At 33.9% G+C, this 27,962-nt stretch overlaps 1 protein-coding gene across 2 annotated transcripts; it reads right to left on the bottom strand.

Moving 5' to 3' along the window:
• Window positions 1-8: 8 nt before the first annotated feature.
• On the bottom strand, window positions 9-27,470 carry LOC123535116 (CAP-Gly domain-containing linker protein 1-like). 2 transcript variants are annotated; one of them, XM_045317660.2, is made up of 3 exons: window positions 27,339-27,470; window positions 18,666-18,716; window positions 9-3,754 (listed from the first exon to the last, which is right to left on the bottom strand). In XM_045317660.2, exons 2-3 carry the CDS (start codon window positions 18,693-18,695, stop codon window positions 2,513-2,515), a joined length of 1,272 nt encoding a protein of 423 aa, XP_045173595.2. In that variant the 5' UTR covers window positions 18,696-18,716; window positions 27,339-27,470; the 3' UTR covers window positions 9-2,512. The 2 variants fall into 2 exon arrangements, with proteins under 2 accessions (XP_045173595.2, XP_045173594.2); XM_045317659.2 differs by lacking the exon at window positions 27,339-27,470 and adding an exon at window positions 22,794-22,973.
• Between the last annotated feature and the right edge of the window lie 492 nt (window positions 27,471-27,962).

The raw sequence follows: 27,962 nt of genomic DNA, 5'->3' as shown, positions 1-27,962 counted from the left end.
ACATAACATAACATAACATATTCTTTATTCGACATAAAATTGCAAACATACAATTTATAGTCTATATAAACAGCACAATGTTGTAAAGCATAACACATGCCTGTAGTTTCCAAACATTTAACTGAGAAGTTCAGTAGATTAACACCTATTACATGTACACTTCTGTATCATAACTCCCGACAACAAAAGGGGTATGAAAGAGAACTTGATCATAATTTACTCTTATCTACACAACTAAGAGCAGGGTAAGGACAAGTAACTTTTGATTGTAATATATGACAACTTGCAGAGGTTATTTCCCTTGCATTGTTTAATTAATTTGTGGATATAACGGGTATTATTGGACCTTGCATTGAGAAAGTGACGCTAAGGAGTATCAACGGCTCATTGTTCGAAATTAATCACTACATAAATAAAATAAGCCATGAATTGCCATTACATATATACATCGGTATCGAAATCACATTATTTCTTGTTTCATCCTCTAAACTCAATGACGTTATGAAACGAAATTTTTAATACGAGAACATCCGCAAATAGATGTACGCTGAAGCATTAATCAAAGATTTAGCTACGATATTTAAAAGCTAGTTCCTTGACAGATATGTCCAAAAGTCAAGGTGTGGACGATGTTGTAAATATTTTCGGATATGATTTATGTCTATGGACCAAACTTCGGTTGGCCTTTCCGAAAACCAAAAATAAAAGACCAGTTCGTTGGTCTATGTAAGATTAAATCTACTACCTGCGGAATTTATTCAACTATTGTATTAATAACGTTCTCGGATGATGACGTATATCATATACACAGAATACCATTGTATTTATGTAAGGTATTCGTATTTACAAACACAGTGTATGCAATCATTTGGCTCAGAGGCCGCCACAGAACACAATCCCGGTAGATACACAAACCAGCAAACACTGAAAGCATCTATCGTTTAGTCAAAGTAAAATGAGCAAAAATATAATCTAAGTTCGTTCGTTGAAAGCATGATATAAGTAAGCTGCCAGGTTATTTAATAGCTTAACGTTTGTACTTGACATAAGTGATTCAAACTTCTGTATTGTAGGCTATCTACAAAAATATGGTTTGAAAAATTTCCTTCGCAGTTCATAGTATTTCGGACATACTAGTAAAAAGTGATACTCTGTCTCTATCAAATTTAAAGGACAATTTCGACATTTCCTATTTTTTCTGGGGATATTTTCATGTTGACCCCTTTCTATTTCTAAATTATGAGCTGATGTTCTAAATTTAGTTAAAGCGATTCTCTGTTTGTTATTGTTTATTATTAAGATATTTTTCTAGTTCAAATATGTGTTTGTGAATGCTATAAGATGAAAGTCTATTGGAATTATTTATGTTTGCGTACCAGCTTTGTTTATAAGTATCTAGTATTCTAAGTTTAATTATTTGTAAATTAATATCAAGTCTATCTTGCTGTAACCGAATATTTGACATACCTATTTCATTTAACAAAGTTTTTATGTGAAAAGCCCAGTTTTGTCCATTATATGACACGCAAACTATAATATTTCCGTAAGGGTAATTTATGTGCTGTTTATTTGCTAACTGTTACCTGATGTACATATTGATACTATTCCTTAATGTTTATAATAGTGAAGTATGGGATTTTAATATTCAAGAAATTCTGTTGAAAGATTACATATGCTGTTTTGCAAGCGTTGAAACAAACAAACACCCTACTTTGATAATTATATAAGCAGGTCAATTGATTGAAGAATAAACAGTAAAGCTAAGTTTGTCTGATCTCGCAACCTTTTGGTATCACAAGTTAAAACCTATGAGTCAATACATAGTTATATCCTGAAAAAAAAAACGGAACACACTTGTTTAAATCCTAAAATTCTAGACGAAAGAAAAGAAATATCTTTAAGAAATGTACTAGTTTCGACATGAAACATGTCTCCGTTTAATAAACAACACAAATGCATAGCAATAGATATGTAAAGAAACGTTTAAAACTATAATCTTAATGTAAAAACACTGTTAACGTAATGTAGATCTACTGATAATATCTTAAGTGCAAGAAAAGCAAAGGAGATAGACGAACATTCAGTTACATACTACGATAAATTTAGATCATATATACATATATATACAATTGATGCGAATATATGCAATAAAAACGTACCACTGAAAATGAAAATATTCTGCTATACAGTTTTCCATACAACCATTGCCTTACTTATTTAGTTCAATAAGAGTTTTTGGATGTTTAACATGATCATTTATTTTCTGAAATGAAATAGAAACAACAATCAAGTGCAAATACACATACACACGATGACGTTGGCCCTCCTCCAACTGCACCAAAATACAATAAAAATATCTTACGTTCTGTATTTCGTATTTAATCGTTTTGTAGAAATACTTTCAGCTGTTTCTATTCAAATAAGTTCTCCTTTTTCAAGGTTCTCACTTTGCATACTTCAGGTTCTTTTTTTTTTTATTTTACAGTTTATTTTTTCCCAAATGTCATTCCATTCATGTTTTGCCTTGTGGGTATTTCCAAGGAGCGTTTGGACTACACCATTTTAAACATCTTTGTCTTCTGATGTTTGGAAAATAATGAGCATCTCTTTCCAAACTAGTCCCCTGCTGCTGGACTGTTACATAATGTGACTGCGCCGACTTTGTAACTAGAGTGGGATTTTTTTTAGTTGAATTATTGTTTTTTACGATCTTGCCACTGGGTACCTTCTCTGATTTCTCATCCACAACAGATTTTTGTCCGTCAACATCTTTCTTCATTGAAACTAGATGTCCGGGCAAGCTCTCTGGTCGTTGTAACAAATTCAGCTCTTGTATTTCGGTCGTTTCCATATTCGTTTCTAAATGTTCATAGGGTAATTGTCCAAATCTACTGACAAAGTAATTACTTTGTATTTCGTATGTTTTCTCATGTTCTCTATCGGTTCCATTGAAAAACCGCTGCGAACGTCTTTCAAAACTTGGCATTTGTTGTTCGGATGTACTCTTGTTCGATTCAAGTTTTTCTGCAAATGTTTTAAACATATCAAACATCTGTTCCTTATGCGCTCTGTCTTTTTCTGCCATTTCAGTCATCATTTCTTTATTTAACCTGTCTTTTTCTGTAATCACGTTCATCATATTTTCATGTACCTTGTCAAGTTTATCTTCATAGGCCCTTTGAGTTTCAGTCAGCTTCTTCATCATTTCGTCCTGATTATTCTGTACAACAGCTTTCATTTCTGTTGTGACCTTTTCACAGATAGTTTCATCTTTTTCTTTTAAAGCTTTTTCAAGAAGCAGAATTTTCTCTTTTAGCTTCTCTATTTCAGCTTTGGATTCCTGTATTTCAGCTTTAGATTTCTCTATTTCAGCTTTTGATTCAGATAATTCTCTGTTTTGTCGCTCATACACCCCTTTGTGTCGAGTACTGCTTAAAACATTATATTGCTCTGTAAGATCTTTATGTTTTATCTCGAGACGTTTTACCTTTGACTGTAGGTCTTTTATTTCTGCATTTTTGTCGGAAATGATTTCCCTAAATCTCCTTTCTTCATCTATCCATGTATCTCTTTCACTTTTATTTTTTCTGATCAACCTCTTGTTCTTAACTTTGTAGTCACACACTATTCCTCTTAAATTTGTTATATCATATAAAAGCTGATTTTTTGAAACTTCTAATTTTTGAAGATCAGCTGTAGGTACACTCTCTTGTACAGCACTTTCATCTCCTGTTACTGAGCAGTAGTCTGAGTTCTGAAATCAGAAAAGAACTGAATCAAGATACGATATATTCCTTTTAAACAAAATGTAGCTTCAAGTTATTTTTGTACCTTTTCATTGCATGACCATTATAACTGCTCACCTGAAGATAATGAGAATTATCATGTATTACGAGATATATGAATTGTACAAAATTAGAAATGCACGTAATCAAAAAACTGAAAAATTTAACCTAAGTGAAAATGTTATACAAATGACATATGTTCGTGCATTATACATTGACCAGTCAGTAATATCAAACCGGCTAAATTCAGCATAAACAACAAAATATAAACCTGGTCTTTCAGTTAAATAAAAATGTGAAACTTCCATAGGTCTCCAAAACGACAAAAAGAAAATGTTTTAAGCTCATTTTGATTGAACCCGTTCATAGACTGTAGTGGAAATGCTTGATACCGTCCACACACGCTAGCAACGGGCTGAGTAGAATTAAACATTTAGACATGTTACAACTACCGAAATACAACAACTGAGATAGATCCGCAGATATGTTGATAACACGGTGTACATGAAACATTCAATGACAAACTAGTGCAATGTCAAGAAAAGTTGCGTATGGTCCCCAGATACGAGGGGTGTTCCAAAAGTAATGTCACTTGCATCGTTTCTCCTATACTGCAAATGTTCTGATCATTTTAACTTGCTCTGCCCTTCAAAATACTCTCCGTCGGCCTGAATACACCCTTTGAGCCGGTCAATCCTCTTTTGGAAGCATTGTTCATACTCTTCTATGGGAACACCCATCAGATACTGATAAACAGCAGATCCAAGGGCATTTCTCGATTTGTATCTCTTTCCAGACAGATGATATTTAAGTTTGGGAAACAGAAAATAGTCGCAGGGGGCCAGGTCTGGCGAAAACGGAGGGTGTGGAAGGACGCTAACCTTCTCTGACTCCAAAAACTCGGTCACAATGCGTGCCTTGTGAGCGGGTGCATTATCATGCAGAAGTCGGAGGTACTTAAGTCCTGTTTTGGGGCGGCGACTTTTGTAGTAGTTCTTCAATTTTCTTAGAACAACTTTTTTTATAGAATTTTCCTATGACCGTACTGCCTTTTGGTGCCGGAATTTGAATGATTGGACCCTTATGAGTGAAAAAAATACATACAAAACCTTCTTCACCGTTCGTATTCGTTTGGCAATACTTGGGCGTCTCGCATTTATGGTGACCCAAATTCGGTTGGAATACTTCCGCTTTGGTTCAAAATAATAAAACCAGGTTTCATTACCAGTAACTATATTAACTATATTATCAAAAACCTTTTTGCTGTATTTTAGGTACATGTTCAGAAGTTTTTTTGCCATTGTTACACGGGTCCTCTTTTGTTCATCATTTAACGAATGGGGTATCCATCTTGCATTTATTTTTCTAAGCTTTAGGTGTTTCTTCAAAATTCCATGAACTCGTGCTAACGACAAGTTTGTCATTTGGGCCAGTTGCCTTAACGTGAATCGGGCATCCTTTTTTAGCAAACTGAGGATTTTTTCGATGTTACCTTTCGACGTAGTTGTTGTAGGACGATCTGTGCGGGCAGCATCTTTGAGTTGCTGCTGTCCGGTTTTAAGTTTAACTACCCATCTACAAATAGTCCTATGAGACATTTGACCCTCCCCATAAATGTCGCACACCTCACGGTGAATATCTACAAGCTTCATGCCGAGTAGCGACCTACCTTTTATGTAGGCCCTAATTTCAAGCACATTTTCAGCTCTTTTCCCAGTCATTTTATGTAAAGTGTAATGAATACGCTATAAAGCAATGTACACTGTACCAAGGTTAGTGAACGTGTGAGTGCGATATTTACCGATGTTACGATTCAGTGATCATTCTATCGACACGAGGTGGTTTTGTGTACACATGACACGATTTCCACGAAATGAAACACAAATGACATTATTTTTGGAACATCCCTCGTAAAGTAATGGACTAGCGCTAAAAGAGAAAATAATTGACAGTAACCACAAAATGTAAAGACCAGTTATATATCTATAGAAGGCCGGTGTTCCATGCTAATTGCCAAATGCTAAATGAAAAATATCTAAAGCTTAATGCCAATTACTCAGTGCTAAATGCCAGATATTTAATGATAATGGTACATACTAAATGCTTCATGCCACATATTTAATGTTAAATGCCATATGCTTAATGTCAAATGCTTATTATCAAATTGCTAAATGGTAAATGCTAATCATTCTTGCATAAAAACTACTTTTTTCACTGGATCCGCCCATGTTTAAACGGGAGAAAATCGTGTGCAAACAAGGCAATTCACGTGCTGTTAATACATGATTTTTATTTTTGAAATGCTTTGCCAGGGACGTATGTATGTATTTTTGCGCACACTGATATTTGGCATCTGCGTCTTGTTTCTTCCATAACAACCTCTTCTTGTAGCATTACAGATACAATGTAATCCATAGTATGTTTAGCTGTATTAGTTTCCAACCCCAAACGTACTGCCCCCATCAATGTACGCACTAGCTTTTCTTAGAGTTCACTCCCTTTACTATGCGTCTGTTTAGTTATTGTAAATAACTGTGAATAAATAAGTATTGCGCGTAACTTGTGCTATTGCTCGTTTTTAAATATTATATTTATGATTTTTGTTAGTATCAGTCGGTATGTTTTTACCTGAATTTTTCGCAGAATTCATATAATAAACCTTGAAAGCTAGTCACTACCCTCGTACTCATTCGTACTAATGTGTTCGTACTCAAAATAATTCGAATGTAAATTTATTATTCTTAAATGTGTTCCTGTTAATCAAATTTTTAAGTTATTTGCAAAATTATGGGTAATATAACGTTTGTAATAACTAGAAATAAAAATAAGATGCTCAAAAACCTTCAAATCACGCTTTTGGTAGTGTTCTTGATATGTGTGCCCTGGTTATGGATATTTAAAGCATGTTTTAAAAACATTCATGGATCGAAGTTCTTGTCATTTTTTTTTCTCTAAACACATAATATACTGTCATTTTGCGATTATACGTATAGTTAAGTGATAAAATCAGACTGTCTCCGAAATGTGTAACTGTGTTTATACTATGGAACGACGTACTCGCCATGTTATTTTTTCTCGAAGATCATATCATACTGCCATTTTGTGATCACACGAATCAGTATACTATAGCTATACTATAGTTATCATCATATTGTATCTTCTATAAACACTTGTGTTGTTGTTTTTTTTTGTTGCCGTTGCTGTATTTTTCTTGTATGTCATATGCAGAAGTCTAGAACATTACATACACGCCATTTTTATTTTCTCGAAATACATGACATACTGCCATTTTTGAGGTTATATGTAAGGCCTAGTGAAAGAATCATTCTCTCCGTGCTTAACCATGTTTACTAAAAGAAATGTGTAATTGTGTTAAAATTATGGTATGACGTTTTTGCCATGTTTTTACCTTCCCGAAAGTCATAGTATTCTGTCTTCTTGTGAATATTCTTTAAGTCTAGTGACAGAATCATACTGGTTTGTTCACTCATGTTTGCTTCGAAGAAAAAGTGTAAATTGTGTTTAAATTATGGATCGAAGTTTTTTGTCATTTTTTTTCTCTCTAAACACTAAATGTACTTCATTTTGTGATAATACATATAGTTTAGTGATAAACCAGACTGTCTCTGTATATTCATGTTTCCAAGGAAATGTGTAATATAACACCTAACATACTACCATTTGTGATTATACGTTATGCATAGAGATAGAATTATACTGTCTCTGATTACTCATGACTTCCAAGAAATGTGTAACTGTGTTTATACTATGGAACGACATACTCGCCGTGTTATTTTTTCTTAAAGATCATATCATACTGCTATTTTGTGATCACACGTTAAGTCTAATAACTGAATCATACCGTTTTGGATTAATCATTTACTTACATTCGTTTCACTGATCATTTGTAAATGGTATATCTGGTGTCACTTGTCAATTTATTTTAAATATTGATATCTCACAGGAAACTGCCAATGAGTCTTTGCACGTTTTTACGTTGGAGGTTTCCGAATCAAACTAGAAATGTATTGCTGATTTCATTATGCGCTTTATTACAATTTATTATTGTATTATTGTATTACTGCATATTCTACATATTATTAAAGCAAAATAGGAAATCAGTAATCACTGAAAAAGGCGTGCTGAGTATTCAAATATATTTACGCACAACTGCTTATAGATATCTATATTAGATTAGTTGGTACTGTAACTGTTATCAACAATATGAGACTTGTGCAATGTTTGATTCAAATATTGTCCTTTTGTATATGTTATATATGTAAATATTATTCCACTTTAACATACCCAGTATTACGACGCTATGTAACCAATTAATCTGACCACTAATATGTCCACTAACTAGTTTTAACCATTCATTTTTTGGCGAAATAAGTCAGTTATTAGGTCGGCGTCGGTGTTATACTTAGGTTATTTTTAAGGTTAAAGTTTTTCGGTAACATTTGTTTTTCTGTCATATCTTTTTTACTATTGCTTATATCTTACTGTAACTTCTCACAAACATTGTCAAGTATACAAATAATGTACGTGTAGGGGCTGAGCCCATTGTACCCAAGGTCAAGGTCACTTAGGTCTTATACTTTGGTTATTTTCAAGGTTAAAGTTTTTTCGGCAACCTTTGTTTTTCTGTCATATCTTTGTTACTTTTGCTTATATTATACTGTAAGTTCACATAAACATTGTCCAGCATATAAACAAAGTAAGTGCAGGGGCTGGGCTCATTATACCCAAGGTCAAGGTCACCAAGGAGTTATACTTGGAATTTTTTTCCATGTTAAATTTTTTTCGAAAGCTTCCTTTATAGACATATCTTTGGTACTTTAAAAGAAAAAGGCTTGAAATTAAAAGTATTTGTTAATAATCATCTGCACGTGTGGCTACATACCCCATAACTCTAAATGCGCTTTTGACAGAATTATGCCCCTTTTGTACTTACACTTTTTTTCAATCCTTGTTTTCTGGACATAATTTTAATGCTGTATAAGATAAAGACTTGAAACTTAACATGTATCTATATCAACATCATCTGCAAGTGTGATAACAATCCCCATAACTCTGATTTGTATTTTTGTCCGAATTATGCCCCTTTTATACTTAATTTTTTTACAAACTTCGTTTACTGGATATAACTTTGGTACTATATAAGATAATGACTTGAAACTCAAAATATATTGTAATGCTATCGTTTTTCATTGCATTTATTAGTACGTATCCTAAATTTTCAGTAACTTTTGTCCGAACTCTCAATACTTTCTACTGGTTAACAATGATAATACTTTATCAATTTTTCTCATTGCTTTTTTTCTTTTCTACGGTGCTCACACACTCTATCATCTCCCAACACGAATTTTCTATACTGTTTTGCTCACACACATGTTCTTACGCACTTAAGGCTCTCGCAAGTGAAAGGTATCACCCACCATGACATTCACATTTGAACGCGTCTTAGAAGCCAACAGAGCCTTAGTGAACCAGCTTTTCTCCATGCGAGTCGTACTTTACATTGTTGTTAAATTTCCCTTGACTCTTATACTTCTTTTAATATCAGGTGATGTTCACCCGAATCCAGGACCAGAATCAGTTTCATCAGACAACATGTCAACATCAATGTACTCTGATCTTCTCAATAGTGGTTTAAGCATTATCCACTTTAACATCCAAAGTTTGAAACCCAAACTAGATATTCTTGCAGTTGAGTCTCTCCCTTATGACATCATGGTTCTTACAGAAACATGGCTAAGCCATGACGTGGTTAATGAAGATGTTCTCATTCCCGGCTTTAGTCAACCTGTTCGATGCGATCGTGATGACAGATTAGGTGGCGGTGTGGCGATATACGTACGCCAGAACATTAACGTTACTCATCGCCAAGACTTATCGGTCAATGGTCTCGAAGCTGTATGGATAGAGTTACATGTAAATAATCGTAAACTTCTTTTAGGCGGTATATACAGACCTCCTAGTGCTAATAACAACTATTGGCAACTTCTAGAACATAGTATTGATCAAGTCTTTAATGAATCTTGTGATGATATTTTGATCACCGGCGATTTCATATTGACGTTCTTTCAAATCCATCCAACCGATTGGACAGATTTATGTCATCATATAATTCACATCAACTTATAGATACTCCTACTCACTTCACAGAACGATCTTCTTCTCTCATAGACTTGATTTTTATAAAACATCCCGATAATGTTATTTCTAGTTTTGTTGCCGATCCTTTTGTTCCAGACCTCGTTCGTTTCCACTGCCCAGTCGTCTGTGTCCTCAAATTCAACAAACCGAAACATTCTTGTTTTAAACGCCGAATTTGGCAATACGACCGTTGTAATTTTAATGATTTTAGGCAAGAACTGGAAACATGTGACTGGAATTTTCTAAACAATAATGACCTAGAAGCAACAGCTGACATCATTTCAGATATCATTACCTCTGCAGCATTGAAAACAGTTCCAAATAAAGTAATAACTGTAAGACCAAATGATATACCTTGGATGAATGGCTCAATTAGAAAATTAATACGCAAACGCAACAGAATCCATAAAATAGCGAAAACCTCCAATGATCCTACTACCTGGAATAATTTTAGGAAAATAAGAAATGAGGTTACAAATCTAATAAGAAAATCGAAATCTGAATACCTATCAAAACTCACCGATAAAATGAACTCTGATAATACAAAAGCTAAAGAATGGTTTAAATTGGCCAAACAGGTAACCAAAAAGGATTCCTCAAAATCTATCCCGAACTTGGTAAGTGATGTAGACAAAGCAAACTTATTAAATCAATATTTCTGTTCCCAGTGATGCATAGATGATACAGGTCACGAGTTACCAAATATCCCTGTCAGCAGATGCTCACTTCAGGACATATCTATATCAGTCCAAGTTCTTGCTGAACCCCTGTCCATCTACTTCAACAAGCTCCTTCAGCAATCTTTCTTTCCTTCTTCTTGGAAACTCGCTAATGTCACGCCAATATTCAAGAAGTCCGACCCATCCAAACCGTCTAACTATCGCCCTGTCTCGCTCTTAAGCTGCATAGGCAAACTTAAGGAACGCTGTATTCACAAGCACATCTACAATTACATTGTTGCTAATAACCTCCTAACTCCGAATCAGTCTGGTTTCATAAAAGGTGATTCAACGGTTAACCAGCTGACCTTCCTTTACAATGAAATATGTCAAGCACTGGATGAGGGCAAGGAAATGCGCGCGGTGTTTTGTGACATATCAAAAGCCTTTGATAGAGTCTGGCATCGGGGTCTTCTTCACAAACTTTCTTCTTTTGGAATCCAGGGAAAGCTCCTAGAGTGGTTCTCGTCATACCTTTCGGGCCGTCGGCAACGAGTTGTTATTTCAAATATTTCTTCGTCCTAGCGTAACATTTCCGCTGGCGTTCCTCAGGGTTCAATTCTTGGACCTCTTTTGTTTCTAATCTATATAAACGATATTTTAAATGATCTCCAGGCCAATATCCGGCTGTTTGCCGATGATACTACACTTTACATAACTGTTGATTCCCCGGATGCATCCGCTATTGTCCTTAATTCTGATCTTCGTAAAGTAACAAATTGGTCAAGAACATGGCTTGTGGATTTTAACCCCCAAAAAACTGAAACTGTTCTATTCTCTAGGAAGAGAGATCGTGCAAACCACCCCCGTCTAATCATGGATGACGTCCCTATTTCTTCTGTTAAAACTCACAAACATCTTGGTATTTCATTTTCCGAGGACGCTAAGTGGAAGGAGCATATATCTTCGTCTGTAAATAAAGCCTGGAAGAGGTTAGGCATAATGCGATCACTGAAATTTATCTTGTCACGTTCCAGTCTGGAAAGAATGTACTTTTCATTCGTTATGCCTCTTCTTGAGTACGGAGATGTTATATGGGACAATTGTTCTGTAGAATTAAAAAATGATATAGATGCCGTTCAAAACGAGGCTGCGAGGATCGTTACTGGTGCGACCAAACTATGCAATATTCAAACTATGCTGTCTGAGCTTCGCTGGGAGACCCTTCCAATAAGGCGTAAGAAAAACAGACTCGTTCTATTCTACAAAATGACAAACGGTCTTACTCCTCATTATCTCAGTAGTTTGATTCCTGAAAACAACCAAAATCGATATCCTTTAAGGAATTCCGATAACATACCTACGATACCATCTAGAACACAACTTTATAACTTTTCCTTTTTGCTAGCAACTATTCGTGACTGGAATTCTCTCCCGTCTGATGTTCGAAACTGTAACACTCTTCACACCTTCAAAACCAAAATCACGAAACAACAAACAAAGTCTCCCGCCCTTTTTAACGTTGGAACACGTAAAAACCAGATATTACATACTTGTCACGCCTCGGTTGCAGCTCTTTAAATTTTGACCTTCACAGGAAAAATATTACCGATACCGCTCTCTGCAGATGCGGAGCCCCTGAGACTGTTTCCCATTTCTTGCTTCAATGTCCCCTTTACACCATGCATAGACAAGAAAACCTTGGCAATCTCCCATGTGCAAAAACAGTTAGCAATCTCCTTTATGGAGATGAGCATCTCACGTTCGAACAAAACAGTCAGGTGTTTCTAAAAGTGCAAAGCTTTTATCTTCTTCTAAACGATTCAGTTAATGTATTCGTATTTTGGACTGATGTCAAGAGCTGTGTGAGCCCCTCCTTTCTCTTATATTCTTTTCTATCGATTTTATCGTTCTAACACATTTCTCACATTGAAGTGGGGTCGCAGTTAGGTGTCTGCGCAAAATGTTTTTTTATTTTCTCTGTATTTTATGACAATATACCTACATGTATTAAGTTTCATTCACAAGTGTTACTGTTATCAGTTTTGACTTACTTTTATAGAAATTCACATTTAAAGTGGGTGGGATAATTTGACATTTAACCAGCCAGGAACAATCTCCGCCGCGTTTTTAAAAATGGTTCAAACTTTTTACCTGGAAATTTCGTGATAAAATAACTATGCAATGGACATTTACACAACATGTTGCGTTTTAAATTGTCTTGAATACTTTTTTCAACACAGAGCCACAAAGTGGCCTGTGTGTTGAATTTGTGTGCGCGCGTGTGTGTATGCTTATTATTCGTCTTGTCCTTATGTGTTGGCTTTGGGTGTGTGTGTTGTTCGTTTTGTCCTGATGTGTAAGCTTTGAGTGTGTGTGTGTGTGTGTGTGTGTGTGTGTGGTGCACGCGTTTGCGTGCTGGGGGGGGGGGGGGGGTTCGTTTTGAGGAGGCTGCGCTTTTGGTGCGTGGCATTCCCTGTTTGATATTTTTCTTTGTTTCTAATCAAATTTACTGATTTTCAATGGACGAGTGGTGGGGGCATATAGATTTGGTCTTGTCCGTGCATCCGTGTGTCTGAGCGTCCGTCCGTCGCCCGAAGTTTTTGACGCACCTAGCTCAAAAAGTATTTGATATGAATTGATGAAAAATAACATGAGTTTTTATCGTGATATGTACTTGCGTACCTTTTATTATTTGTCTGGCTCCGCCCCTTCTTTCCAGAATTATGGCCCCTGACATAGTCAAAAACACATATTTTCACCTTGTGACACGCCTAGCTCAGAAAGTATTTGATATAGATTGATGAAACCTTGCATGAATCTTAACCATGATATGAACTTGCGCACCTTTTATTTTTCTACGGTCTCTACACCCTTTTTCCAGAGTTTTGGCCCCTGAAATAGTCAAAAATGCACATTTTCACGTTGTGATGTGGACAGCGCAAAAAGTATTTCATATAAATTGGTGAAACCTTGCATGAATCATTATTGTGATATGAACTTGAGCATCTCCTATTTTTCGCCTGACTCTGCCCCCTATTTCTAGAGTTATGGCCCCTGAAATAGTCAAAAATACACATTTTCACCTTGTGCGCCTAGCTCAGATAGTATTATATATAAACTGATGAAACCATGCATGAGTCTTTATCATGATATGAACTTGTGAACCTCCTATTTGTCGTCTGGCTCCTATTTCCAGAGTTATGGCCCCTAAAATGATTCAAAATGCACATTTTATCTAATGACGTGCCTAGCTCAGAAAGTTTGATGTAAATTCATGAAGCACTGCATGAGTCTTGATTATGATGTGACCTTGCACACTTGGCATTCTTCTTGAGAACCTTAGCGCTTATTACAGAGTTATTGCCCTTAAAATAGCCAAAATAGTGGATGTTTTGTTTGTGATGCTCATAGTTCAAGAGGTATATGGCCTAGAATGATGAATCCTTTGTATAAAATGTTTGTTGAGGCTATATCCCCTTAAAACTGCAAACATGAATCATTGAATTATTGCCCCTTATTTTTGACAAATGTACAAGTGGGGGCACACCATGTATCCTACAGACACATTCTATATGAAATACTTTCTGAGCTAGGCGTGTCACAAGGTGAAGATATGTGTTTTTGACTATGTCAGGGGCCATAATTCTAGAAATAAGGGGCGGAGCCAGACAAAAAATAGAAGGTACGCAAGTACATATCACGATAAAGACTCATGCAATTTTCCATCAATTTATATCAAATACTTTTTGAGCTAGGTGCGTCAAGAACTTCGTGCGGCGGACGGACGCTCACATGCACGGACAAGACCAAATCTATATGCCCCTACCACTCATAGAGGCATAATTAAGATAGTAGTAGATAATCTGAGGCCATTTCTTGAACTGCAAAATTATTATTCCTATAGTTGTGTTGCTTCGAATGTTTAGCTTCGCATGTTTATTTACCCCACCCACTTTTCCCTAGTTTGAGAGTGTACCACTCTTCCAATATTAATCAGAGTGTACTGATATATTGTCATTTTAATGTTTATTTAGCTTACAAAATCTGCTGAAAATAACACCTAAATATCTCAACTAATAACAAATGTTTTAGATTTTTGGTGAAGTTCGTCCATTGAAAATCAGTAAATTTGATTAGGCCACTTTGTGGCTCTGTGTTGAAAAAAGTATTCAAGACAATTTGAAACGCAACATGTTGTGTAAATGTCCATTGCATAGTTATTTCATCACGAAAGTTCCAGGTAAAAAGTTTGAACCATTTTTAAAAACGCGGCGGAGATTGTGTTCCTGGCTGGTTACATGTCAAATTACCCCACCCACTTAAAATGTGAATTTCTATAAAATTAAGTAAAAACTGATAACAGTAACATTTGTGAATGAAACTTAATACATGTAGGTGTATTGTCATAAAATATAAAGAAAATCAAAAAACATTTTGCGCAGACACCTAACTGCGACCCCCCATTTATTATTTGATTGTAGTAACGTGACATATACACATGTTTTAAAGAGTCCGTATACTTAGGTCATTTCTCAAGACGCTCTACCCCAAACAACTTTCCAACTCTTGAAACATTATTCAAGGATAAATTGAATTACCTCGTTACAGTGTTCATAAATGTCATACTGATCGTAACCTTGTACATTTATTGTTGTTTATTGGAAAGGAATTTACATAAGCTATCAGCTTGTTTTTCAATCCATGTATTTGACATGTAAAAATTTGTTGTACATGTTATGTGTATGTTGCTTAAAAAATATTGTTTAAACTAAAACATGTTTACCGTTTCGAAGAACAACCGAATGGTAACTAAAAATGTACCGGAATCGTAGTCATCACATATGAAAACAATGCATTAAGTCGTCGTGTAATGTTTTTTTTATGCAAGTCTCGGTCACAAACAATCCCGCGGGCTTCTGCAGACGTTAATACACAAAAAAACGTGTATTATCCCTACATTAAAGTTCTTTAACTCAATAAGCTGATAATCTGTATCTTTAAACTATTAAATGTTACTTTTGATAATGTGAAAACATGTTATGTTCTATCAGTCTTCCTCGGAGCAATAAAATAGGGTTATTATAACAGTAGCTTGATCTGGGATGCAGTATTCGGCTCGAGTGGATTTTGCCAGATCGGATCTCACGAGGCGCGCAAGCGCCGAGTGTGATCCGACCTTACAAAATCCACGAGAGCCGAATACAAAGTCTCAGATCTAGATACTGTTATAATGACCCTTTTATTATATACCTTTACCATTTTGATTCTTGTTTTGTTCTTGAACGAAATCTTCAATGTTTATCATTACTAAATGGAACTTAGTGTAGTTTTTATGTGCGCTATTTATAGAAATGTGCCGAGTCATGCATATTAATGAAAATAGTCCGGCAGCATACAATACGGAAGGTACAATACGGAATTTAAAAGGTACAATACGGATTTTATGTCTGTCTGTTCATATTTAATTGTGAAATACAAGTCGATTTTTTACAGAATTTTTATAGGTATATAATAATATGTTTTACCAGTCATAGGAACATGGAACTGAAACTGTTTACTCTAAAATGTTTAAGAAAACGTTTTTAACAGGGACAAAGATCAATGATTATCAAAAAGATGAATTCATCCGCCCTTTATTTAAAAAAAGTACTTAGGAATAAGCAATTGGCATTTATTGGTTTGCATATCGCAATTAACAATGACTATTTGACAGTCAATATTGAACAATAAGCATGTAGCAAATAGCATTTTGCACTATTTGTCATTTAGTATGGCGCACCGGCCTTCTATAATAACAAGTTTACAAAGAGGAAATACTGCGGAAATACTCATTTGTTATAGTTTCTATTCCCTTCAATTTTAACAGAAAAAAATAAAATTGTAATGCTATCTCAGTTGCATTTCTAAACTAGTAATATACAGACTGGTGAAACTGCTGAGAATCAAAACTCATAGTAACAATATTGACAAGTTGTTTCCATGATTATACTGCGTGACATAGTTTAATGATAAGAACCTGTACCTAAACTGACATCGAATTCATAGAGACAACATTTCTGAGCAGATTTTATGTTTATCAGTTAAGGATGTAGGATCGTTTTTTTCAAACATTAAGAGTTTTTTTCATACTCTGTGAGCTTGAAGAGCATTCGTTTCTAAGACAAACAAGAGAAGAAAAAGCACAGGTCACCGAACTCGTTTTAATTTTAAAGGGCATTTTCCCCACGCACTGTTCTAGCATTTCTGAAATTTGGTAAAATTGAAAAATTGTGGTACTTTTAAAACATATAATATCCCATTTAATGTTATAGGGATTTCAGGTCTTACAGGTTACTATAAATACAAGATGATGTCAGTAATATATAAGCACAAATGCCGCTAACGAATCTCTTTAATTTTTACATGTTGACATAATTACCCAAACAATTTTATTTCCAATGGAAAAAGACGTATTTAAATCTACAAAAAAGTCTGACGTTAAGATTTTAAAAATATTTTGTAGCTTTAATGACACACAAATATGCTTCAAAATGGAAAGAAAACAGTTGGGGTCACCGTGCATCTAAGAGATGTATTTAGAAAGAAAAAAACTTTGAAAACTAATGAATTTTGATACTTTTAGTTCTTTTTGTATTAATTTATATTTCCTAGGTAATATAAAGCGCTATGTTGAAAACTTTTATTTCAATTGTAGCGTATTATTATATATATATCAATTAGAAAAACATCAGAACCAAACTTGATTTACTTTAATAGATATTTGAAATTACCGACCTCATTGTAAATCTTAGATCAATTTTAGGCAAATGCCAGTCAAAAATAAGGATGAATATTGTTTTCCGCAATAAGTAGAATCTGTTTGGTTAAATTGTACATAATTAGCCATATTTTAATAATTTAGCGCTAATTTTGGCATACACTTTGTTGGAAATAAATATAAGAAGAAACATTTTTTCAAAATAGCGGATATCCTAAAAAAAAAAAAAAAAAAAAAAAAACGCTCGTACATCTTAAATAATATTGCCTCTGCAGTGTTCATTATGATAAACGGGCATCCATGTGACCAGCTATCAACATTTGAGATAGATAGTATTTAGTCATAAAACAATACACTACATTTTGTAAAACTATGAATGTAGTTTCTGTAATTTTTGACAATATGAATTAACGACTAGGTTCAGATTTTGTAAATAAAACAATAAAACAACACCAAATCATAGAAAGAAAGAGTAGTTTTACATGAAAATGTAATCTTACTATAGGAAATTTTGGTATTTTCATATCCGGGATAGTACCTTGTACTAATTATATGTATATAATTATATGTATTTGCATTTTGATATTTTGATTAACGTTTTCCCGCCATTTGACGTTACGTTATCAGTTTTACGTCACGTCCGTTGTTAATATTTGTATGTGTATTATCCTGATGAAGGCGTTAGCCGAAACGTTGATGAGATAAAAAAGCTATACATAATACGTGTTGTTGTTGAAATACCTATCGCATGAAAATGTACCGCATATAAAACACGTATATTACTCTACAAAATGATTGTCAATTTACTGATATATGCATCTTTTGGACGGTTGAGCGTCTTTAAAGACTAACACTTTTCAAAGAACTGTTTGATGCATTTGCAATAATATCACAGTGCTGAAATTTCACATAAATAGGTTTAACTCAGTTTTCAGCAATTGTTTGCTTTGTTTTCTTTACAAACGGCATTCATTTTTAAATGGAGACAGCTGTTCGAGAATAGTTTAAATATCCAGTTATATGTGACGACGGTATGGTAAAACATAATATATTGGAAGGTAGATTGTTGATAGAAATGTTGTTCGTTTACTGGATATTTCTATGATTTGGTGATATATTGCTAAACCTTAATGTATATACATTTGTAATTAAATACAGGTCACCCAACGCGGCATAAATGAAAATGTTGCAGGCTCGGTTTAATTTAGCCTATTCATAGACGGTAGTGTAAATGCACGCTACCGTCCGGAAGTAAGCCGGAAGTAGTTATTCCCTTTGATTTGGTGTAAGTAATATACAAACCTCACTATCTTCATTAAAATGACTCATCATCTTGATCTACTTGATGTTCTTCTGTAAGAAAAAATAACTATGATGTTAGCTAAAGTTTCGAATAAAGAAGTAATAACTATGAATTATATTCCATGAAAACTCTATTAAGACATTTCAATGATCATCTACATTTATTTATAATTGTCATTTCTGCTCAGGTCACAGTAGGTTATTATAATTTACGCTTTCGGTTCTTTTTACTGACGATGTCTAGATAAAGCATGACACGTGATTTGGACTCGTAACGGTTATAGTCCGTTTTATTTGTCCTGGCGGGGAGGAGTTAATCTATGACATATGCAAATAATGGTAATCTAAAAAAAAAAAACAAACAAAAAACGAGCAAAATAGGTAGAGCAATATAATTGTTTCATTCCGTAATCTTCGGTAACCAACGACTTAAATTCAACGCTTCATTGCTTACATGTACTACATACCCTGCACAAAAATGTAGTGGACCGTCCCGAAACCACGCCTCGCCAGATCAAATAAAATGCACTATACAAATCACAATATATTGGATTTATTTTTCACATTTATACCATGCTCAAAAGATATCTTTCTTGTTTAATACTTTCAGTTTAGAAATATAAATCTTGAATGTACTGGTTTTAATTTGAATTATGGATAGTGCATAGTTTTCGAAATACTTGGTCATTGTATTTTTAAATCTCTGCGGTGTAACGTATGTTTTCTTTTCTCGGCTGTTTTGATGTACCACATTATTTGTTAACAAATAAAATAAAAATATTATTTCCTGTGTTAATAACGAATTTTACATTTTCACTGGTATTTTATCCTGTTTACTATCCCCTTGAACGTTATTGCAATTTTACGAACACATACCCTCAAAGTCCAGTTATATCATGATTTATTTTGAATATCTATTATTTTACAACACGTCGTTGCCAATTTCATTATATTTTTATCTTTTGTATAAATGTGCAATAACTTAATAGATATTATATCTTTATGCAAAGTAAAATATTATGTTTAACAACTATTTATACTAAGAGGTATTGATCTATATGCTAACTTATAATTAAGTGAATGAATCATTATTCTCATTCCTTACTCTTTAACGCGTGTTAAACGAAAAAAGCTTACAAGGGTTTTAAGATAAGTAACACATATTTATGCTATTAGTTTTTATGTTTTATTTCGTAAGATTCTCACTTTTACTGGTTAATCATTATCTAACATATTTATGTGGAAGAAAAACGCATTATGTCGTTTTAAACAAAGAAGAAGATATGTACAAAGCAATTGCTTTTGAAACAAAGTACTTCAACGTTTCAAATGGTGTTGTAAGATTATCCCATGTTTTTTGTTTTTTATTTATTTGCACTTTTTTGGTTAATCTTCGGAACATGTCAATACATCCAATATATCATTTCACTTTGTACTTTGATATGAAAATATGTTTCTGTTTTCAGATTTTTAATCCGGTTATAGGGGGTTTGAGTGGTGTTGCACTTTCTATAACCTCTTAATAACAATCAAACCGAGTCTGATATTATTTTCCTTGGTTGTATTCTATGCTTCCAAGGTATCTCCAAATAGATTTTATTAGCTATTACAACAGCAATGGGGCGAAGCGGCCGTATAAAGCTCTCCCCATGGTGTTATATTTTCTTGTCCTTTTTGGATTATTGGATCCATTCAATATCTATGTAACTGAGTTCCACTTAAACCAGTGCTAGGGGACGTGAGGGGTGTTGCACTTTCCATAATCTCTCATGAACAGACTCGGTAAAACCGATTTTGCTTAGATGCATTTTATGTTTCCAAAGGATCTTCATATAGATTGTATAAGAAGCGGTGCAGTGTTTATTTTTCAAAGACTTTCAAGTTATTGTATGACACACTTTTTCATAAACTTTAAAAAGTGTAAATTTTCACACACAAAAAAGGTTATCAAATATATACTGACATAAAAATCATAAAAAGTTTTTTTTAGAATGCTAGACTATCAACATTTACTTCAAAGTGTCTATTTGTATGGTTCGTTTTCTATGTTATCTGATTCTAGCAGGTAAATAGTTGCGAGACCATAGTTGGGAGACTATTTCTATTTCAGGTTTTCTTAATGTAACGGGGATTCCAATTTGGCAATCTTTGAATGGATATGATGATATGTTACACCTTGATGTTTCAAAAAGAGATACATGTACAATTGTTCGTTCCATTATAAAAGTACGCTGAATTATGGCAATTTTCCAGGCTCAAAAAGTAACGATAATGATGGGTTTATGCAAACCTTTCTTTAGGGTATCGAACGATTTACTCGTATTCAATATTTACTTCATGATATACATCGATATTGTATAGTTATACTGAAGTATAACAATTATATTTGAAATTAATAGGTTAGGTACGGAACAATACGGTAGACATGAATTGGAAATCTACATTGTTGGTTAAGATGTTGGACATTTAGAGACAAATGTGAAAAGTTCATGTTATTGTTTATAGGTTTCATGAAAGCCATTGTCGTAATTTGTTTACCAGTTGTTTCCTTTAAGGACAAAGTTCCTTACTTTTCATATTAAAGACTCGGGCATAATTGCAAATACATAAAATACGTACTCGTTTTGAAGTTGTAAGATAACAACTTTGAACTATCACTTCCCTTCCTAGTGTCGTTTTTGTAGTTTTAAAGCATAATCTGATAAAATAACAAGTCCTTAATGCCATAATATTACGACACTCTTTCATTTCAACTTTCTTGTAAAACACAAAAAGACAAGTATAAATGTCCAACTGGGGATGCCGCGTTTCAAAAACACAGCCTCTCTAAATTAAAACTCCAAGCATGCTAACGTGCACACGTCCAACAAACACACACGCACGCACACGTGCGCGCACATACAAAGCAACACGAGGACAAAAACACATTCACCGCGCGCATACAAAGCTAACATAAATAAAAAACGAACAAATAAAGGAACACAGTGGGGCACCGCTTTGAAACGGTCAGTGGCAAATACACCACTGGGCGGCTATTCCTATTTAACAAATTTGAATTGCAGTATATCACCAAATCACAAACAAGAGGGTCATGCTGACCCTAAATCGCTCACCATGAGCTACATGTTTCAAATGTCAAACTGATGCTAAAATATCAAGAAAGTAGGTCGGTAGGTCACATTCATAGTCAAATATCAAAGGCCTAAGTCTTGTGGTTTCAGACAAGAAGAAGTTTTTCCTACACAAGTCTATATGAAACATGTGATCCCTGAGCGGGGCTATATTTGACCGTAGGGGGGATAATTTGAACAATCTTGGTAGAAGACCACAAGATGATGCTACACACAAAATATCAAAGCCCTAGGATCTGTGGTTTAGAAATTGCTCACACACGACGCACTACACGATGCACGACGGACATCGAGAGGTGACAAAAGCTCACCCTGATCTTCTGGCCCAGGTGAGCTAAAACACTTCTGTTTTACAAGAAAATTGAACATCAAAGAAGACATGTTTACTATGCCACTATTTACTATGCCACTAAAGAATTGTAATATTATTAAAATATGCCTAAAAGCCGCGTGAGGGTCTCACTGCAAAAAGTAAATTTGTCAACGAAAGACTACAGTCTTAAACTGCAATAAGAAAACATCTTTAATATGTATTTGCAATAATGTTCGAGTCCTTCAATTGAACTAAAGTAAATGTTTTGTTTATTTCTGCTTATCTGTTAAAATGTAAAATGAACTTCTCACAATCATCTGCAAACAACAACAAAAGATCTTTACCAACAGTCTAGCCGTCCAATACATGTTTTGCCGTATTATCCCGTTACTGTTAAAATAATCCTCAAAAGTTGACACCCTTTAAGAAGAGTAACAAAAAAAAACCCCGATCAATTTTCATCGTTGCTAGCAGGTTGTGTAAAATTTCAGCAATGGGACAAATTGACACTAGGGTAGTTAAGGTCTAGAACCGTCAATAACCGACTGTCAGTCAAATATTACACTTATTTATACCATCTGGAAAAGTTTTACAGAAGTTTCTTATAACCAAAGAAATAAATAGAATCCGCATATCGCTTATCATAACTTTTTTTGTACAGATAATTAGTAAACAATTAATTACCTCACTGATACCTGGAACCTTTCAAAATTAAAATTTACACAATCCTAAATAATATTCCAAATAATGCTTGTATTTGAATTTTCCTAAGATTTTATGTATTTCATGATTTATATTGTCAACTGAAGAAGCATATTAAAGCGAATTATGTATTGACAATATGAAGTTACAATATCTTGTAAAGCATTTCAACATAAACAGATTGGCTTGGTAAATAAATATATAATGCAATACTTGAACGTATGACAATACATTATTGATCTGTTTCTTTGTTTATTTTCTATGGCATTAAAATGATTTAGGTCACAAGTAATGAGATGTACATAAGTTTGAGGCGTAAAATATGAAACCATATATCACCTGATCCCCGCCAGGTGAATCTCTAACACACGTAATGGAAACACAAAGGCATGACATGTAAGTATATACTGCCAAGTAATCTAAGAATATATCTTACTAAAATTAGAATATCATCTCATTCGCTACATGTTCAAACTGGCAGATATGGTGTAAATAGAACTGTTAGAGGTGAACGATACTGTACATACTGTAATCTCCATGACGATGAGGACGAGTATCATTTTATTTTAATATGTTCATGTTACACTGATATAAGAAAAAAAATATATAAAACGATGTTATTACATAAGACCCAGTATGTATAAGTTTATTGAGATGTTAAAGACAGAAAATAGAAATATGTTAATTAATCTATGTCTATATCTTAGAACTGCATTGTCACATAGATTATCTTTATCAACAATTATTACAGAATAATTCATCCTCTGTATCTGTTAAATGTGAACATCCTGTATAACTTCGATCATTGTGATTTTATTTTATTTATTCATGTTTTATTATGTTCAATGTATATCTGACGATGTACACATGTACAAGTCTGAATAAATTATCTGTTCTGTTCTGTTCTGTTCTGTAAAACACAAACATGCTCCTGTACAAATATAAATGATATCTAAATACAATGCATTGAATGGAAAGTTACTGAACGGGGTGGACTTTTAGACTAGTCAACGTTAAACTGGTTTGTTAATGAATAAGTTACATATTTACTTATTTTGTCGGTAACCACTTGCCAAATGGAAGTCAAAAGTCAAGCAAGGTCAAGTTTAAAATAAATCAAATTCATAGTCATGGAGACAAAGTTTTTGGCCAGATTTTATGTTTCAATCCGTTAAATATTGCCTCTGTAGTGTTTATTATGATACACGTTCATGTGACCAGCTATCGACAATTGAGATAATCGGTATTTACAAGTCATGAAATAATACACTACATTGTACATGAATGAAGTTTCCGTAATTTTTGACAAATATGAACTAAAATATATAAGTAGATATAAATAGTGGAAAACCACGCGACATAAACGAAAATGTTGCAAGCTCGGATTGATTTAGCCTATTCATGGACGGTGGTTTTTACTTGGTGTATGTATTGAATTTATCAAGTATGTACAAGATAAAAGTAAGAGTAGATTTCCCAGAGGCACAGAGGAGCACCCTTAAACATAGCCATTGAGCCATGCACTGCAAAGTAGGCCCACATAAAAAAGAAACTGTAAAGGAAAAATATTGTGGACGGGTTGCTTCAATAATCCAATAACAAGCACAGTTTAATTATATGCAAAACACAGAAAAAAGAGGGGTGGGGTGTTGGGAATGGGATAGAAAGACGGGTCGGGTCTTAGGGAAAGTGGAAAGGGAAGGACGAATATTCACAGCGGAAGCCATGTTCCTAAACCGCAGCCTACCTACGCCGTAAAACACTCGCAAGGGAGTGAATTGGTACTAGGAGTAAGGGGAAAGAAACGCCAATGAGCAATACATACACTTTGGCACTCCAGATACTTTCGCATTGCAGAAAAAATCTACTTCATAAAGCCGCGACGTAAATGATATTGGTATCTGATTTAGCGAAACGCTCACAATTCATTCTTTGCTTCTTTACTCACGATAAAGTGAGTTCTAATGTTTTTTTTTTTTTTTTTTTGTTTTTTTGTTCTGTTTTTATGATATGCGAGAAAAAAATAACAATTCGTTATGTTTTGCCGCATAATAGACCAACGAACGTCTACAAGTGTTAGTTACTATTATACATGTTTGAAACATATCTATTATTGAAAATTTTAAAAAAATCTTCTACGACTATGGACGCCCCGTTTCTTTTGTGAGACAAGACGAGGAGCATGGCCGGTGTAAGATACCCGGATATGAAAACAGATATATACATATCATACAGTCGTGTCGATTCAGAAATGATTTTTACCGTCAGAAAAAATGGCTATAACTTAATGTTCTTTTTTTTGTTGAAATTTTGATAGCGGAAATAACTACCCTATATATTGTTGCACCAATTTTGTTTTTACGAAATTATTTTTAATATAAAACATAACATATAGTGAATGTAAATATAACAGTATGACTTCAGTATAACTATATGATATACATGTATCGTAAAGTAATTTTTTGTTGGGAGTAAGGCGTTCGTTTCTCTAAAGAAAGATGTGCATTGACTCAACTTTATCTCTTCGTTATGAGCCTAGATTATCGTCAACAATTACGTATAGCATAGAGTGTAGTTTCATAATTAGACGGGTTTAAAAAAAACAAAAACACATTGAAGTGTGAGCGAGTCGCTTTAAGAAATTGACGGAAATCTGTAACTAAATAAATATCTAAAACAGCGTGTCAGCCATCTATTGTCATACATTTTTATCGGTGTATTTAAAAATAGATACAGCTATACAGTCAAAGACCATTATGAAGATGACATCTAGTTAACACTATGACATAAATATAAAGGTTGCCAAATACGAATCCCCGTTCCATTTTGGAAAACTAAAATAAAAATGGTCTCCCAACTATCTACCTGTCGGAATCAGGTAACGAATCATAAACGCTCTTTGAAGTTAATTGTAATCATTTAGTCTAACCTTCTTTTAAAATCTATGACTAAAATAATCTATGATTTTCTATGTCAAAACATATTTGATCATATTTTGTATGTAAAAATTTACATTTTTGAATTCATACAAATACTTCAAGTCTTTATTTTTAATCACTGCGCATCAAAGTCAGCACTTCTTATGACTTATCAAAACTCCGAAAATAGATGACCGTTATCTTGACCTGTATAGGAGAAATATATTTTGATATAGCATAAATACAAAGTGTGACAATTTTAAATGTTCCTAAAATTAACAAAACAAAACAACAACATGCGGATTGATTTTACAACAACAGATGGGGTGGCCTTTTATATATCTTCCTTGTTTAAAGCAACATAGTGTGTTTCTCCTCCATAGAAATATAAGAGATCACCATTTGTCCACCTTGTAACCTATAAAAATGAGAATCTTGCGAGGTAAAGCTAATAGCATAGAATATGTTAACTTATTCTAAAACACTTTGTAAAGCTATTTTTGTTTGACACCCGTATGGAATAACGATTAAAGCAGTTAATGATGTTAGTTTATAGACCAATACCTCTTAATGATGTATAGATAGTGATTAAACATAATATTTTACAATGCATAAAGGCATAATATCTATTGACTTATTGCACACTTATACAAAAGATAAAAAGATAATGAAATTGGCAACGACCTGTTGCAAAATATGTCACGTAGATATTGAAAATAAATCATGGTATGACTGGTCGAAGAGGATACATGTTCGTAATGTTTGAGATAATAAGACAGGATAAAATACGACTGAAAATTTAAAATTCGATATTAAAACACGAGATATTTTTTTAAAAATATATGTCAACAAATAATTTAAAAATCATGCCTTTTCGGTGATAAATCAAGATATCCACAATGCAATTTAAACAGAAACCAGCTTTAACTGAGACCTCTGCGGCCATGTCCGCCATTACGCGGCTAGACCAGATGGCCCCCACACTGGTTCCTTTACTACAGGCATGCTTTAAATTATCGAAGAAATTGTAAAACATCAGAATACACCTTGATTATTCTGAATAGTGCTGTCTCAAGAAAATAGTTCTGTAAAACCATCAGACCGATAGTTTTATTTCCATTGCTATCTCACATTATGCTTCTATGCAGACTGTTCATTGCATATCATGAAATGTTTGTTCGGATTGTATCCGTCTGCTATATTTTCCCACTACAGTTTCTTTTTGTTGCGGGCCTACTTTACAATGCATGGTTCCTTGGTTGTGACTATCTGCTTCCGTGAAATCTACCCTATCTTTTTTATTTTAAATCGGTATTACAAAATGTACTTCTTCTTTGTGACCAAAGTCGGTCGGATGCTGTAAACTAAAAACTAATCAACACGCACTATATCACAGTCGTAACACTAATTCAAACTATTTCAAGACCGTTCCGCGGCAGCGTATACAGACAGCAGAACTAGATGGTGTACACGAGATATTAAACTGATTTTAGTTAATTAATTTGGCAATATTAAAGGATTGCTAAAATGTATCATAAGAAAATCTTATTACTTAAAGCACAAATAGAGAAATATAGCGAATAAATTTACACGAGGAAAAGGCACCTACATTTGAACATTCCTGGTCAAAATAATAATTCAGTAAAATTCTCTATCGAATTGTTCTGTAATATCAATCCAGATGTCATACATAAAATATCTTTCATTTCGTGTCGCATGAATATCTTTTAAATTCAACCGGTCGTCATTAAATGACATATTATGTCACCAACCTAACGTTTAAACAATAGAGCCTATGTATGTACATCCTTGTCTATTGAATTTGTTTAGACCGCGCTGTAATCTTTCTTCGTAGAACAGTAGAGGGGGTAATGTTTTATTACTATTGGCATATTTTCAGTTATATTTGACAGTATGTATACTTATCAGCTGGTTCCTTTATTCATGGTATTTAATATATTAACAAATTATATGAAGGTTCGTTTCAATAATATTATACATTAAAAGGAAGTAATATTTTATCTAATTTTCAAAACAAAAAGAAAATTTTGTACAAAATCACGAACTAAGTACACAATGATGAAGACATAAAATCCAAAACTGTGACTTATCTCGTATATTGTATGTTTTCGGTGAAATACTTGGCATTAACATAAATACTCGTATTAGTCACACTGTGAGGGATATAGTTTTTTCCGATGAATCGGGATGAAAATTGAAGTCGAGCTTTGGT

The sequence above is a fragment of the Mercenaria mercenaria genome, chromosome 12 (genome assembly GCF_021730395.1).
Source record: "Mercenaria mercenaria strain notata chromosome 12, MADL_Memer_1, whole genome shotgun sequence".
NCBI lineage: Eukaryota > Metazoa > Mollusca > Bivalvia > Venerida > Veneridae > Mercenaria > Mercenaria mercenaria.
This window is presented reverse-complemented; position numbering and strand designations above follow the sequence as displayed.

What these genes read in the sequence shown, in the direction of transcription:
- LOC123535116 (XM_045317660.2), bottom strand. Translation starts at nt 18,695, where the DNA reads ATGATGAGTCATTTTAATGAAGATAGTGAG. An exon ending in ATTTTAATGAAGATAGTGAG is followed by an intron (nt 3,755 to 18,665) that starts GTTTGTATATTA and finishes TTCTGATTTCAG; the next exon opens with AACTCAGACTACTGCTCAGT.